General features: G+C 39.9%; 1 protein-coding gene across 4 annotated transcripts in view; it reads right to left on the bottom strand.

Moving 5' to 3' along the window:
* The window catches only part of hecw2b (HECT, C2 and WW domain containing E3 ubiquitin protein ligase 2b), a 46,164-nt gene that overhangs the window by 27,511 nt on the left and 1,394 nt on the right, over positions 1-17,259 (bottom strand). For 3 of the 4 annotated variants that reach the window (XM_054796075.1, XM_054796166.1, XM_054795904.1), the window contains exons 1-8: positions 12,603-13,077; positions 5,778-6,574; positions 3,787-3,894; positions 3,615-3,709; positions 2,199-2,274; positions 1,823-1,992; positions 1,583-1,725; positions 1,382-1,482 (exon numbers count right to left, since the gene is read on the bottom strand). In XM_054796075.1, the coding sequence (XP_054652050.1) occupies positions 1,382-1,482; positions 1,583-1,725; positions 1,823-1,992; positions 2,199-2,274; positions 3,615-3,709; positions 3,787-3,894; positions 5,778-6,168 (1,084 nt within the window). In that variant the 5' untranslated portion in view covers positions 6,169-6,574; positions 12,603-13,077. Of the gene's footprint in view, positions 1-1,381; positions 1,483-1,582; positions 1,726-1,822; positions 1,993-2,198; positions 2,275-3,614; positions 3,710-3,786; positions 3,895-5,777; positions 6,575-12,602; positions 13,078-17,259 lie in introns of those variants that run through there. The other variant, XM_054795993.1, reaches the window with a different exon arrangement.

Here is a 17,259-nt window from a genome sequence, read left to right as displayed (position 1 = left end):
AAAATATGCCTAAATCTTGCATGTCTTGCATAAGTCTTGCATTTAATTCTGATTATAATCCTGATCAACAAATTAAAGGAAAAATCACAATCATTCAATAATTTGAATCAATATCGGAATTGTTGATGTATCTGCTTGTTATCGGACAAATGCCACAATTTGCCGTATCACCCACTCCTAGTGTGTACTTATATTTTCTTGGTATTGGATAGACATTTAAAAAAATCAGTATCGGCCACCCCTAGTGTATATTTATCGTATTGATAGCAAAATTTGGAGTATTGCCCACCTATTGTATATACTCATATTTACTTGGTATCGGATTGATACCAAAATTTGCAGTATTCTCCACAAATTAAAGGCAAAATCACAAAATCATTTCATGATCTTGAAAAATCTCAAAAAGTACAGTATGTGTATCATATCTGTATTGGTGATACTGGCCCTGTATTTACTTGATATTAGATTGATACCAAAATTTGCCATCATCCACTCCTAATATAAACTTGCATTCGACCACCACCGCTAGAATAAACTAGAAGTTACTGAGTTTAGATTGATGCCAAAATTTGCAGTATCGACTTTTCCCAGTATAAACTTGCATTTACTTGGTTTTGCGGTATTGCCTACCGCTAGTATCAACTTGTTTTTGCTTGGTATTTAATCCATATCAAATTTGCAATATCACCCACTGCTGGTATAAACTTGTATTTATTTGGTATTGGAACGATATAAAAAATTTCGTTTTTTCTCACCCGAGTGTAAACTTATCATGTAAATTATTTTTTGTTTGCCTAAATTCTGTTGGTTTGTTCTGATTAAAATGACCAACCAATAAGGGCAAAATCAGAAAATGCTGTGATGACCGTGAAAGCAAAGTAAAAAGTATCACTATTAGTACCAGTCAGCAATACTGGCCCTGTATTTACATACATTACATACATTACATACATTACGTATTGGAGCTATACAAAACGTTGCAGTATCACCCACCCCTAGTACATATTTGTTTATACTTGATACGGATTGATAACAAAATTGGCAGGATCGCCCCACTGCTATACAGTATACTTGGTATTGACTCAATACCAACATTGCTGTATCGCCCAGCTCTAGTATAAACTTCACTGTTCCGTTGCGTTACGCCTTACTGTGGTGCATTCAAGGACTGTGAACTAAAATCTGTTCACAAGATCTTAACGAAAAAATGTGTGAACTAAGAAACAGTAAACATTGTGAACTTTCTGGGGGTTTTTTCACATTAAAAGATAACGTGTCTCAGTTTCAATATCTGATAATTTGTGTTCTACTGGGGAATAAAATATTTCTAATTTCCATTTGACACAGCATCACAACTTTTCAACGCCATGCAAGCACACACCTTCATGTCCGATGGAGGTGACGTCCACCCGAAACTGCAGCTGCCCGCTAACGTGATCTGTAGGGAGGCGGCGACACAGACTGTAGCTGACTGGGTGTTGGCTGCATCCATGCGCACACACACACACACACAGAAAACAGGATTTAAGAAAAAGTCACCAGAGGATACACACACACACACACACACAGTGTATGGACTCACTCGGCTGTGGGCCCCTCAAGGAGTCTCTGCACGGGGACAATCAGCTGTCCCAGAAAGCGTTTGATGATTGGTCGGCTCTTGGCAAACTTATCTTTCACCTCGATCTCCATCACGTCGCTCATCAGGGCCACAAAGGTGTATTTCTACAGGACAACAGCGGGGGAAGCATTCTCACTTGCATGCCAGCCATCGCAATCACGCCATTTGAATGAAAGGCGGAGTCTGTGTCAAGTCGCCAACCTCTCCGTGCCACACGGGGTTGGTGGTGTTGGCGATGATGGAGGACCTCCTCTCCTGGCCATGGTGCGTGAACTTGGGGAGGCCGCTCCTCTTCCCGGGCTGGATGGACATCTTCAGGTAAGGGTCAGGATTGAAAAACATGCCTTTCTTCAGGCCCACCGCCCGGATGTCTGCATTGGAAGTTGCACCCGTCAGTCACAGTTGGGGAAATGAATATTTGATCCCTGCCGATTTTGTCAGCCTGAACCCGAAGACAAAAGTGAAGCTCTTACATTAAACCTAATAGGTGAGCGGAAAGGACACTCCACTGGCTTGACTTCAAGCCACTGACATTGTCCAAACACCTCCAGACCAAACTGCATGTAGTTTCTCTCACCTGATATGGTGAAGCTGACCAGCTTGCGACCGAGCTCTGCCCCCGACTGGCCCTCAGCGTGACCTTCACTGCCCGCCTGGGGAGGGAAAAGGAACAGGAAAGTACTGTACTGTGATAAGTACTGGGGAGCATTTTCACATTTGTCAGTAGAAACGGCAAGCAGAACCACAGTAGGGGAAGAAGATCATACAATGATGTCATGGCACTGCTGAAAAGTCACAAGTCAATCCTAGTCAACACTTGCCAAGTCAACACTTGCCAAGTCTCTAATCCCGGCATGGGCAAACTACAGCACGTGGGGCATATAAGCTTTTTAAGTTAAGGATTTGCAATGCTATTTTGAAACGATCGTAAGTCTTGAACCATTTGCGGGATTTAAACAATTCCAGAGGTTTCTGAAACTAGAGGCTCAGTGCTCAGGGTCAGTGACATGTGTCACAGCACCTGCGAGAAGATGAGGTTTTGATACAAAGCAGAGTGGGGGTTTGTTTCCACGGAGAAGCAAGCGTTATGTGACGAAGTTTTGCAGTTATTTTGTCGTGTGTTTGGCGCATTTTTGCCGTGTTTTTGTTTCACTGCAAACATGTGGCGGAGGTGGATACACAGCTTATTTAGGAGGGAGGGATCAATAGAAGCTCCACCCTAGAATATAAACATGTTCTTCTTATTCATTGATTCATTTTAATATATTTTTCATTTCTTTATATTATATAGGGTTTCCCTAAAGTCTGGACATATAATATGCACATATAATAAATGTAATTCATAATTCATTAGGAATTCTTCATAAAACATGAAATAATCATTTTTTTTAAATAATTACAAGTAAATACTTTTCTTAAAGGAAAACTGCACTTTTTCCACTTTTGGGGGGAATTTTGCCCATCAACCACAACCCTTATGTGAAACATGATTCAAGATTCAAGATTCAAGAGTTTTATTAGGAGTTTTATTATCATATGCATAGTAAAACAGGCAGTTATACTATGCAATGACATTCTTATTCTGTTCATTCTCCCAAGAAAAGAAAGAAAACACAAGTAAATGAATAAGAACATAAGAAAAATAAATACCAATAAATTAAGCAACAACAACAGAGCACACGTCTTTCCCTTTACTGTGCGTTCTTAAAGGGATAGTTTGAATTTTTTGACCTAAAGTTGCATGACATCCGCATCAGCAGTGTAGTACATCAACAGTGACTCTGCAAAAAGTAGCGGCTCCAATTAAATTAATATTTATTTATTTTTGTATAATTATTGAATGCGGTATTATTTTTTATCATTATTTTTGTATCATGTACAGTATATTTATTATATGTCCAGATATTATTGGCACAGTTTTTAAGCTGTTTTTTTGAAGTCCACTAATGAAGATGTTGTTGCTTTGCTGACATGAAAGGTAAAGAAGGTGTACCGTCACTCCAGGGTTCTTGACCGTGATGCAGGGTGTTGTCGCTCTTAGTGCTCCACTCACACCGTGGTAGTATTTAAAGCAGACTTTAGTCTCGGCTGCAGAGAGATCACACGCAGTTTAGCTGAGTCGATGCATGAGCTCACCCTGCTAATCCTCTATACACGAGACTCACGCTCCATGAAGTAAGGGCCCGCCTCCAGTCGCCACACAATCTGGCCTCGCTGGGTGCCGTTCACGCCGCGGTTTTTGGAGTCCCACACGTTGGCGACGCATGTCTCATCTGGAGAGCACACAACACAACTGTATGACAGTTTACCCGACTCACACTTTAGGTCATTCAGTTCACAGCTTGTCAATTTTTATTGATTTAGACATAAGCACAAATCTGCAAGCGATATTGATGACCTTAACAATACAACAACACATGCCGACATAAACAGAAGCCATCTATGTCAACGAAACTTGTTTGCGCCATCACCTATTGTCTGCTTCTAACACCTGTCCCCCAAAGATTGTCTCATTGCATGAGCAGAGTGGCTACTAATGAGTTGTTTTGCCACCAGGCAGCCGAACGACCTATTGCTATGCAGGACGGTCGTTGACCAGTCACAACAACTCTATTGTGAGCACCCCCAGGGGAATCACCCACCAGAAACAAAAACAGGGAGGCTCCACACTTAAAAATGTAGACCTAAGAAGCCTTTTGGATTAAACGTGAGACGTCTTCAACCAACAAGAAGAGTCCAGTTTCCTCGATTCAACCTTTGTGAATTATCACCGCATGTCTGCTGAGCCTTTAAACATTTATGAGCACATCTCATGTAAAGGACTACAAATGCATCGTGTCAGACTGAATCAATCCCCCCTCCCATACAACCCACATACCCAAACAGATTGCATCTACTGTTAGGTCACCATCAATAAAGAATGTGTGGCTGTGGTGGCCAACACATGGCGGTCAGACAGGATGAGGGAGCTCTGGGGGTGGGTGTGTGGGACAACCAGGCTGGAGACGGTGCTCATCCCCCTAGAGAAAGCAACGCTTCCTTTCCTTACCTCCTGGATCAATACCACCCAAGACCTCTCGGTGGTTTGTAAGAGCTCACCTTTCACCAGCATCGCTGCCTCTGCAGCAAGATTCAAACCTACTAAACGAGAGGTTTGGGTTTTCTAAAAGAGCTTTCTGTCGCCACTTCTGAAAATACTTTTGTATGCAATTCAAGTGCTTGCTAAATACACGGTAGACGGCTTTTGTCGACATAAAATGTGAGCGCCAAAGGGGTCATTTCTGTGAAAAATGGGTCCGTTAATGTCGACACGTGTTGCAGGTATTGTTCAAAAATCCTTCCCCCATTATCACCCATTCTCCTCATGTCTCTAGCAAATGAGTGTGCAAGCTATTTTGATTTCGGTCATGTCGACAACCGCTTATGTCTTACTTATGGGTGTCGACATACCCGTATGTGTCATAATACACAAAAACTCCACAAATGATGAATGTTGCCAGATCATGTTATATGTTACATCAGTGTTTATCAAATAGCGGGCCGCGTGGCCCTTGGGATGGGGGGGCAGGTGAGGCACCCCAGAGGGGGGAGTGATAATTACCTTTTTCCTGGTTGACAGGTCTTGTTAGCATCTTTATTCATGCTTGACTGATGCTGGTGCCAGCAACCCATGCAGTGGTTTGTACAGATAAATGAATATTAGCAGGTTTTCAATATCAAGTAAAACCAGATTTACGACCAGTAATCATGATTTAATTCAGCATGATTTTGTCATTGTGTCGTCACGTTATTTCGCACTCGTAAGCGATTTCAAGGCGAAAGTAAACAGGCAATGAAACATGACACTACCCTTCCTACTGGTGGATAAAAAAGCTTGACATGAATCAATCAAAGCATAAACAGCCGTTTGGTTGCAGAGGGAAAGGTGAGCCAACGGTGCCATCAAGTGGCCAACTGACGCAAAGACGGACGTGGCTTTAAAGGAGGCTGCACTGAAAAAACGGAAACCAACCGATGCAAGAAAACTTTTTTTTTTTTTAAGATGTAGGTAAAAGTACAGGTACCGTAAATACAAACAAACAAAACTACACTGGACTCCAAAAGGTTCAAAATAATAAAAATAAATATCTTAATTGTTTACTGAGTTAATGCTCACCGATATGGTACAGGCCAATCCAGTCTGTGGCGTCCACTTCCTCCTTGATGTCCCATGAGATGACGAGGTGGCCGTGGCCGAGCGTAAGCTGGTACGTGGACGCCGTCAACGAGGAGCGGCTATCCGACGTCACAAGGTCTGTGTCGCTGTTGGCCCGCTGTAGCCCCACAGCCGCCATCTCCGGCTGGCCCGACGACACAGGGGGAGAAGAGCCGATGGCACCTTGCGCCGAAAGGCCTCGGAGGCTCTCGGGGCCGATCGTGTACGGGCGACCGTGCGGGCTACGGCGCCGCACGGCCATCAAGTGTTCCCGGGCGCTACCGTTGGCTCCTGGTGAGGACGGCGGGGGGGGAGACGAGGAGGAGGAGGCGGCAGCAGCGGCTGCTGCCATGGCTACCACCGCATCTGAGGCCGTGAGTGCAGGGGGTGAGAAGCGAGGGCAAGCGGAGGGACGCTGCTGATGAGGGTGAGGGTGCCGGCAGTGGCGATGAAGGTAGCGAGATGGAGAGGGAGCAGATGATTTGGTGCGGGGGCGGAGGACGGCCGTCGCAAGGGATGGGCGAATGGTTGCAAGGTGATTAAAATGTTATGAAAATAAACAAAACAGATGAAAATCGAGACAGAATGGTGGAATGGTAAGTTCTGTCCAAGGCACTTGTTTCAGCTCACGATTTGCTTGCGACACATTTCTTTGGTGTCTGCACTTTGCAACACGTCACCACGCGTTCCACGATGGACGGTGACGGAATCCACAGTGACTGTCACTTTCAGAGGGTTACGGGATGGACAATGCACACCTGAAAGGAAACAAGAGGAATGATGATGAATATCTTAGGCCTGATGACTTATGACAAGTGTTTCACTGTTTTACCACGAGAGTTGTGCATAAATGTACTCATTTTCCTACACACAAGTACAAGTGGATAAATCCCATACTTACGCACACTCTACGTATATATCACTGTCGTGGTTTGCTTCGCAAGACGGCAGAAAAAGGCAGAAATGTTGATCGCTCTTTTCCAAAGTCAGAGCTGATGTGTGTGATTATTTTGTTTTGCCTGAAAGATCATAGATCTGCTTTCACGGATGACTAAGGAAATTAAAAAAGTCACATTTGGAAGCCTGAAATTAGGATATTTACAGGACATTTTTAATGAAATGATTAATCGATTACCAAAATAGTTGTCGATGAATTGGATAATCGATTAATAATGCAGCTCTACATGCACCACTGTTAGAAATTTTATACATTTTATACTTTTAAATGCATTTTTAATAAGTATGTGAGGCATATTTAGGGCTTAAACCTGGATTGCGTCGTGAGTGAACGTTGGCAAATGTAGAGCGAAGGAGAGGGTTCTGGATCGGGGGAAATCGGAGGAGAACATCGGAGGAGAACATCTACGTCAAGCTAGCAGAAGAATTTGGAGGGTGAGGGGTGAGCTGTGTTTCAAAAAGACATTTTTATGGGCGTATCAATTACTGGTGGATTTTGGTCATTGCGCGAATATAAAGTATTACAAATGGCGTCCAATCTGAAGCAGCGTCTGTAAGACCTTTATAAACGTGAGTCTACCTATTCAGCTGGACAAAAGGAGCATTAGCAAATAGCAGCATAAGCAAGGAGGAAATGGGCGAAAATGACCTCATTCATTTTGGCCGCAACCCAATTAGACGAGCCAGGTCCGGTTCTCTGTTACTGTGCATTTTCCCTCACGGACATGGCCTATTAGAGCAATTATTGGAATGAGCCGTCGCTAATGATGTTACCGTCCATCGTTTGTTCCTGTCTTTCTCAGAGGGTCTGCATTCACTCTCAAAGTGGATTTACATCTACAGAGAACGCTCATCAACGTAAGTCACACAGATCAGATCTACGCTCATTGTGGACTTTGTGCTCCTGATCACTAAAACCGCTAAAACCTTAAAAATTTGACATTTTATTCAAGAAAATGGTCGGAATGGGTTGAGGAATGTGGAAGTAGTAAGGATTGTAAAGATCAAAGGGCACCTGAGTGAAAAATAGAAAAAAATGAGGGAAAAATTGTTAGTCCGAATGCTTTCTTGTTTCACGCACATACTGAGTACTGTGCCTTTAAGACCGTGGTTCTCAACTGGTGGGTCGGGATCCATAAGTGGGTCGTGGATCCTTGCCGGGTGGGTCGCCGACAGTAAGTGAAAATTACGTTAAAATGTGTCATATATAACTGGTGTCTGACTTATTTTGAAGTAAAATTGACCAATATTTTAGTCATCTTCCTCCTTGGTATTCATTCACTGCGAGTTATAAGTGAAGTACCTGATTTCGTGGTCTCGTTTAGTGCAATTTTGATCTTTAATTTTACGCCCTATTTGTATGCATGCAGTAATCTTATTCTTTCTCATTTCCTTGACAAAATGCTTAATAAATGCCTCTCAAAAGCACTTTGGACATGTAATTATATGTATTAATGTTTCAAACGAGGACAGGCAATTAATAACAAATACATTTGCTTTTTTGACTTTTTTTGACAAGTATAAGAAAATCTAAATAAATGAAGGTACACCTTCATTTATTTAAGCATATAAAAAATATAAAATAAATATATAAATAAAAATATAAAAATAAAAAGGACTTCAATAAAAGTGTAAAAAAAATGTAAATAAATGAAAGAACAAATAAATACAAAAATAACTTAAATAGAAGTGTATTTTTTTTTATGACTTAAAACAAATGTATAAAAAATTATAAAATATAAAAATGACTTACATAAAAGTGTTAAAATCTAAAAAATAAATAAATAAATAAATGAAGGAATAAATAAATATAAAAATGCCTTAATTAAAGCGTCAAATTTTTTTTAGTGGCTTAAAAATAAGTGTAAAAATTTTTAATATAAAAATGACTTAAATAAAAGTGTTAAAATGTAAAAATAAATAAATAAGCAAATAAATAAAATTATACTAAAATAAAAAAAAATTACAATTACTTAAAATAAAAGTGTAAAAAAAATTATAAAAATGACTTAAAGTGGTTCGCAATTTAATATAACCATTGGAAAATGTGGGTCCCCAGGGCGAGACCATTTGAGAACCCCTGCTTTAAGACATTCGTGGGGTGGGACTGTGGAAGCGCTACCATTATATGAGCGACACCAGCATCAAGTCTGTGAGTTATTTATAAACTTTCAGAGGCTTTGGAACTAAATATAGACAGAAGCGCAAAACACAGCCAGGCGCTGACATTCCTTTTGCAACACAATATTCGCTGCACAGTAAGCATGTGCTAAAACACGCACACACATACACACACACACGAATACATGTGTTTCCTATAAAAAATGTAATGTGTGTGGGTTGGACAGAGAGATGGTTTCATCCTTTGGATTCCAAAAAAGAAAAACATGACAACAAAATCAAACGCTGCAGAGGCCACTTTGATACTTTTTTAAAAAAAGGCTAAAAAACATACACAGTAGATCCCTGAATATGAACAAAACCTGAGACGCCCATAAAAATGTCTCTTTTGCCCCTCATATTCTAATACAGTGGTGAGCAAAAGTGCTTGGCTCCTTCGTGATTTCTTTTTTTTCTGCGTGTTTGTCACACTGAAATGTTTCGGATCATAAGACTAATTTAAACATTAGTCAGTGCCAACACAACTCAACACAAAATGCAGTTTTTAAATGAAACTTTTTATTGTTAAGGGAGAAAAAAATCCAAACCTTTATGGCCCTGTGTGAAAAAGTCATTGCCCACTAAACCTAATAACTGGTTGGGCCAACCTTAGCAGCAACAACTGCAATCAAGCGTTTGCGATAACTTGTCTCTTACAGCGCTGTGGAGGAGTTCTGGCCCACTCATCTTTGCAGAATTGTTGTAATTCAGCCACATTGGAGAGTTTTCCAGCATGAACCACCGTTTTAAGGTCATGGCACAACACCTCAGTAGGATTCAGGTCAGGACTTTGACTCAGCCACTCCAAAGTCTTCATTTTGTTTTTCTTAAGCCCTTCAGAGGTGGACTTGCTGGTGTGTTTTGGATCATTGTCCTGCCGCAGAACACAAGTTCCTTTCAGCATGAGGTCACCAACAGATGGCCGGACATTCTGCTTCAGGATTTTTTGGTAGACAGCAGAATTCATGGTTCCATTTATCACAGCAAGTCTTCCAGGTCCTGAAGCAGCAAAACAGCCTCAGAACATCACACTACCACCACCAGATTTTACTGCTGGTATGATGTTCTTTTTCTGCAATGCGGCGTGACTTTTATGCCAGATGTAATGGGACACACACCTTCCAAAAAGTTCGAAAGCAACTGAAACAACTACGGAGACAAGCTATCAGCAAGCCTCTGCAAGAAGACGTCGAAAGCAGGTGTCTCCTCGTCGAATACGACGGACAGCCTATATATGTTGACCTCTTGCATTTTGTGTACAATTGTTGTTGTCATTTACTATTTTTTTTATTTGTTTCATGATCTGAAACATGAGTGACAAACACACACAAAAAAAAAGAAATCAGGAAGGGGGCAAACACTTTTTCACACCACTGTATAAATCCAGATTATGCTGCTGCGTCGAGTCGCCACCCTACACTACGCTGGCTCGCTCCTCCTCCTCCAAACCCTCTTGCCTCTCCTCCGGTTTCGGTTCGACATATGCAATAAAAGTGACTGTTTTAATTATTAGACGAGCTTCCGCTCCAATAACCCTCCCTGTCTCTCTTTGGTTTCCATTGTTCACACTCGATGAAGGAAGCTACACAAGCAACACTAAGAACCTTCTTACTTAATAAGGCATTATCTACCATCTAATGTCTGTTTATTACAATTACATAAAGTTGTGCTTCTGTACTTATTTATCCTTTTTATTCCTTACTTATTCCATCTTGAACAGAGTAATTTTTTCATCTACTCAAGCATTTGCGATCAGGCAAATGAATGCATCCCGTACTGACATATATGACCGTGGAAATGAAAAATTGTCTGTAAAATGTGGAGTCACTTGACGACAGCTTGTCACAGGCTAAGCCTATCGATGCCAGCGTGTGCGATCGCTCACCTTTCAATCTCATTGCCGTTCGACTTTTCTGGAATCTTTGTTTACACACTTTGCCTGGCTGTCACTGTGCTCCTCAAAAAATGTTATCTAAAGCCCTGTGGGATATGCTCCAGCTTACCCGTGACCCAAATGAGGGCAAGTATAGAAAATGCATCGATGTAGATATAATATAAAAAAAACTATTTTCTCTTTTTTAATATTATGTTAGAATTATAACATACTTAGGATTTTTTGCTATTTTAAAAAATCTATTTAGTTGTAATTCATTTTTGCTAATAGTTTTATTTATTTGGGTGGCCGTGGCTCAGGAGGTAGAGCAGGTCGTCCAGAAATAAGAAGGTTGGCGGTTTGATCCTCGCTCCCTCCACCCAATCGCTGAATGAATCTTCTATTTGTAGAATGTGTGGACACAAAAATGCATTAAAAAAAAGTATACCACACATATGATTACTTTTATCTATTACAAATTCTCTTTTTAATTGAATGTATTAATCATAATGTATATATAGTTTATAATTATCCATCCATTTTCTATGCCACTTATCCTCACTGGGGTCGCAGGTATGCTGGAGCCTATCCCAGCTGACTTCGGGCGAGAGGCGGGGTACACCCTGGACTTGTCGCCAGCCAATCGCAGGGCACATATAGACAAACAACCATTCACACTCACATTCATACCTATGGACAATTTAGAGTCTCCAATTAACCTAACATGCATGTTTTTGGAATGTGGGAGGAAACCAGGGTACCCGGAGAAAACCCGCGCACGAACGGGGAGAACATGCAAACTCCGCACAGAAATGCCCAATGTTGATTCGAACCCAGGTCTTCCCGATGTGTGGCCAACGTGCTAATCACTCAGCCACCGTGCAGCCTATTTTATAATTATGCATCATATATTTTATAATTTTTTTGTTTGTATAATTTACATGTATAAAAGTGTCCCTAAAGTCTGGGCACAAAAATGCATATAATATACAGTTTGAAATATTTCATATCTATAAATAGAAATACTAAAATAAAACAGAATATTTTCAATTTAATGTATTAATTTATATATATATATATTTTTACAATTCTTTACTTTTAATATATTTTAAATAACTAATTAAATTTGTAATTAATGTATGAATTATTAATTAAATGTTTGCATTGTTTTGTGTTTATATATATATATATATATATATATATATATATATATGTGTGTGTGTGTGTGTGTGTGTGTGTATTAAAATGTCCAGATTTAAAGGGACATACTCTATGGTGACAGATGCATTTCATTAAAGGCCGCGCCTTCAATATTTCCATCAGTAATCTCAAGTAATCTCCGGAGATGACATCATTGTGCCACGTCTTCATGGTGATGCTTGATTGCAAAAATAAGGGGTAAGAGGAAAAAACAGCATTTAGGTGCATGTGTGCAACAATGCCACAATGTTGCAGAGAGGCAAGCATCCCAAGCAGCAGATGATGGTGAGGCTGCTGAGGAAGGAAATGTGAGCCGCCCAGTTGTTATTCTGGGATCAGTGTGGTCGTGGGAGCGTTTGCATGCACGCACACACACACACACACACGCACGCACGCACAAAACAACTGTTTAGCCTAGTTCCCTTTCAGCTGCAAACAGTGTGGATACATGTGACACTCAACAGGCCTTTGGCGCTACTTGAAATGTAGCCCATCATTGGTCTTGTAAAAAAAAAAAAAAAAGGAATCATGCATTAGCACGTTTAGCCTTCTAAAGTCATCACTGAAATCTCCAATAAGTCACACTGTCTGCTCACCTTTGCCAGATGAGATTTAAACGTCCATCCGCATGACAAAATAGTCCCCGCAGGAGTCGCTCAATCATGGCCGCCGGAGCTCCGCGCTGCCCCGCAGCCCAGCGACCTGTCAGCCTCTTGCAAGCCGCGTCTCTACGCGCCGACGGCGGGGCGCGGCTGCCTCCCCTAGGTGGTGTGATCGTCGGTCAACAAAAAAAGAGAATCGTTTCTCCGTTTGTAACGCCAGCTAAAAATGTGTCAGACTAGAACTGGAAGCATAACGACCAGTCGTCTTCTTCTCGCCGCGGTGCCGTGGTGCAGCCAGCCTGGATCATGTCTTATTTATTGGGGCCGGGCCTCGCCACATCCGCCTCCCCTGTTTCCGCTGCACTGCTCCGGGCTTGCTGTGTGGACACAAAGGCCGCCGGAGCCTCATCACAACGCCCTATTTATGAAGTCGACACTAGACTGGGCCTCGTTGCAAGTGCGTTCTGGTCGAGTTCCGAATCAAAATACCCCCCCCCCCAGCTTTTGTGCATCACGTGTTTTGAAAATGAGGTCCTGTCACTTTAAGGCGCAATAAATAAAATATTATCGTGATCAACAAATTACAAAATCAATCAACAATCTCGAAAAATGTCAAATAAATTAAACAAATTCTGCAGTTGCACATAAAAGAAGAAATTTCTTTCATAAAAACACAACTGCACAACTTTCTACTGTTAAAAGAGATAGTTACACACTCAAGAAAGTTCTTCAATGATAACCTGCGTAATAAATGTTTTATAAAGAGTGCTTTTCATTTATCGTTTCAGTACAAATGAATGCTTTCGAAAGACGTCAAAGACAAAGAAACCTTTAACATCTTTGGTGAAAGAGGTCTCCTGTGGCTGGATAAGTCTATTTTGACGTGACAAACATCACGACGACATTGCTTAATCAAGAGATGCTCATAGTGCGGTCATAATAGGTCGAAATCGTATAACGCCTTCAGGCAATCACAGCACTTCACACTGAGAGATTTGACTACAATCAGCAGCCCCGAAGGTACATTGAAACCATATCTGGGGGCTTTATTAGACACAGAAGAGATCATTTTACTAATAATACACAAAGATAACCCTGATGTGAAAGGGGAAGGATTTTTTTTTGGCTCAATCTGTGAATGAATGGTAGAAAATTGCTGGACCCATTGTTCCATGCATGGCCAGCAGATGTCGCCAAAGTTATTTAATTGAATGCTTTGACACACAATGAGTTCACGTTTTATCTTTCTTCGTGTGTTGATGTGTCAAATAGATGAAGACACGAGTGTATGTTATTTATGACGCCACAAACATCGCCATGACGGCTTAGTTATATATATATATATATATATATATATATTTTTTTTTTTTTTTAAGAGTCGATAGCGCCACAGTTGTGTAAATGCGAGCCGTCTTCCATTGCTGCCTCACTCGGACTCGTACGCCTCGCGGTTGCCCCCTGCAGACCAAAACAAGTACTGCATGAAGGGGCACTTACGGTACTTTGGACACAAAGATCATTTTACTCATCCACTATAATCAAAAATAATGCTTTCCAGCAACTACGCTATAAATATAAACTGTTTTTAACAAATATTTTCATAAAATGGTTAGTACAAAGTTGCTGGACTAAATATTATTGGAAATGGAGGGGGAGGGGAATCAGGCTGCCACGTGACAAATATGACAAATAGGTTAGGTCTAAAGTTATAGAAATGCCTTGATGCAGTTACATTTGGAATTTAAACAAAAAAGCTGTTTTTTCTCTTGGATATGAATAAATATCTATCTTTCTTTTTTAAGCATCATGAAAAGAAAATATTTTAATTAAAATGAATTAAAAACAACAATAAACAAAAAACAAAAAATTGCAACAATAAATAACGAATACATTTTAAAAACCGGGGGTCTTGGTAAAAGAAAATACACATCCCGAATTGACATTGTAACTTAAGTTTGATTAAAAATGTTCTTCTTGCTGAATAAATAATACATAAAATAATAAATACATGAAAAAAAAGATAAAAAATATCAAAAATATGGGGGAAAAAACCTTGGTTATGGTTAGTTCTTAAGTTGCAGAAATGTTTTGATGCAATTAAAAAATATATGCCATTTTTAATTACACTTGCATGAAAGGGACTGTTTGGGACCTAAAGGTGAAAAGTTTAACTTTAAGGGTTAAATAAAGGTAAAATGACTCCCATTTCACACATTTGTGCTATTTAATTTAAACCAAAGTGCTCTTTTTGCATAAAAATCTAATTATAAAAAATAAAATAACTTCAATAAGCTGATCAAAAATATTCCTGCAACAAGGTATTTAAGAGTTTCTAATATTTTGGGGCTCTCTTAAGGTAACCACACTAGATCAGAACAGCAAAGTAGTGCAAACTACAGTAGTAAATGTATTGATAGTGTTATAAAGACCCCCAGGTTCCTCCCAGGTTCCATAAAAACATGTCAACACCTGGCAAGCCTCTTCATAACAGCTTCACATAAAATACAAGCCCTGGTCGGAACATGCCTGCATATCCCGTGTAAATTGACATACGACAGAGACCCGGACAACAACTCAAGGATGTGCGGGAAATGGATGAACTCTGACGCTTATTATTGAAGTGACAGCTGCATGGAGTCCAATTATTATCCACTGGATTTGACGAGAAGGCTAGACCGGCAGGACTGCAACGCTGTGTGCAGCAACCTGATTCCAGGCCACGGCTGTTTTTTTTAACTGGCCCGCAACACATTCTAAAAATATAATTGAACCATTATGTTTTTAAACTGCAAAAATGAAAAAAAAAAAAAACAGAATAAAGAATAAAGTAAAAAAAATTAAGAGAAAAAGTTGTACACTGACAAGACAAAACATCGTAATGTTATGAGAAAACATAATGTGATGTTAGTAGCGTAAAGTTGATGATGTTATTTTTTTTAAGTCGCAATATCAGAAACAAATAAAAATAATAATAAAAATAAATAAATGTAATTTGGGGAAAATTTACATGCCGAAAGTTGAAACAGTCGAAAAATCGAAAAGAACAGAAATGAATAAATGGCTGAAATTTTGTCAGAATAAAGTCAAAATATTACGAGAAAAATGTTGTAGTCTACTCGCAATTTTACGAGAATAAACTGATAACATTATGCGGGAAAATATCAGTTTAGTAGCATGGAGTTGAAATATTAAAGAAAAAATATTTTATTTTTCCTAAAAAGTTGTAATATGAGAGCAAAGAAATCTAAATAAAGTTGTAATTTTTGGAAAATTTGGTTGGGGTAAAAGTTACAAAATATTATGGGAATAACGTCATGACATTCGACAAAACTTTCCGAAAATTATAAAGAAAGGTGAAATACTTGGATAATTTAAAAAAAAACTGCAAAAATGGGGGAAAAAAAAGAGCAAAGAGCGAAATTCATACTAACAACACAACTAAACACAAAACGCAGTTTTTAAATGAAAGTTTTTACTAAGGGAGAAAAAAAAACCTACCTACATGCCCCTGTGTGAAAAAGTGATTGCCCCCCCCCGTTAAAACATAACTTAACTGAGATTAATTGAGATCTATCAGTCTGGAAAAGGCTATGAAGCCATCTCGAAAGCTTTGGTACTGCAGCGGACCACAGTGAGAGCCATTATCTTCAAATGGGGAAAAGATGGAACAGTGGTGAACCTTCCCAGGGGTGGCTGGCCAACCAAAATCACCCCAAGAGGGCAGCGACAACTCATCCAAGAGGTCACAAAAGACCCCACAACAACATCTAAAGAACGACGGGCCTCATTTGCCTCAGTTAAGGTCAGTGTTCATGACTAGGGATGAGCCGGATACTCATTGTAGACGAGTATCCGTTACGGATAAAGCATTTTTGCCGAGTACGAGCATGAAAAGAGTACAGCTTGTCATTATACGTAATTGCCATGAAAGAAAATCCTCATTATGAATTCACTCTTCACGCTCTGTGATTGCCCAGTCACACACAGCGCCCCTCCCTAGACAGGCGCTGGAGCCAGAAAGTCGAAAATAAAAGCACACCGAGAGCAATCCGGCAATCGCCATTGTTCCCCCCATATTCACACCTTTCCAAGTGCTCTGACCATTTTTGTGGAGTTATATGCAAAAATGCCAAAAATGGTCTTACAGTATCTAACATGTTTGAGAGTCTTGGTCTGCAATGCAAGTAATATACAATATACAAATAACAACAAAATATGCTTCATTTTTGAGCAATTACTGTTGTAATATACTGTATATGGCCTATATATTTCTCTGTTTGCCATCAGTGGATGTTTGCATGAATCACCAACTTCACACAGATCATTAAAAAGTAATTAAATAAAGTCTTACATATCACTTAGACACATACCTAGTACACATATAGCGGAATAATAAACCACAAATATAGCAACTTCTGAACAATTTCAATAGTGTGTGTTCTTGTGTGTGCTTTCAAATGTGAGTTCTGAGTGAATGTTGAACCACAAATTGCGCAGGAAAAAGGTTTCTCTCCAGTGTGTATTCTTGTGTGTCTTTTTAAAACACTTATATGATTGAATCTATTACCTCACACAGCACAAAGAAATGGTTTCTCTCCATTGTGTATTCTTGTGGATGTGTTTAACTCAACTTTTTGATTGAATCTTTTAC

The sequence above is a fragment of the Dunckerocampus dactyliophorus genome, chromosome 1 (assembly GCF_027744805.1).
Source record: "Dunckerocampus dactyliophorus isolate RoL2022-P2 chromosome 1, RoL_Ddac_1.1, whole genome shotgun sequence".
Classification (NCBI taxonomy): Eukaryota; Metazoa; Chordata; class Actinopteri; order Syngnathiformes; family Syngnathidae; genus Dunckerocampus; species Dunckerocampus dactyliophorus.
This window is presented reverse-complemented; position numbering and strand designations above follow the sequence as displayed.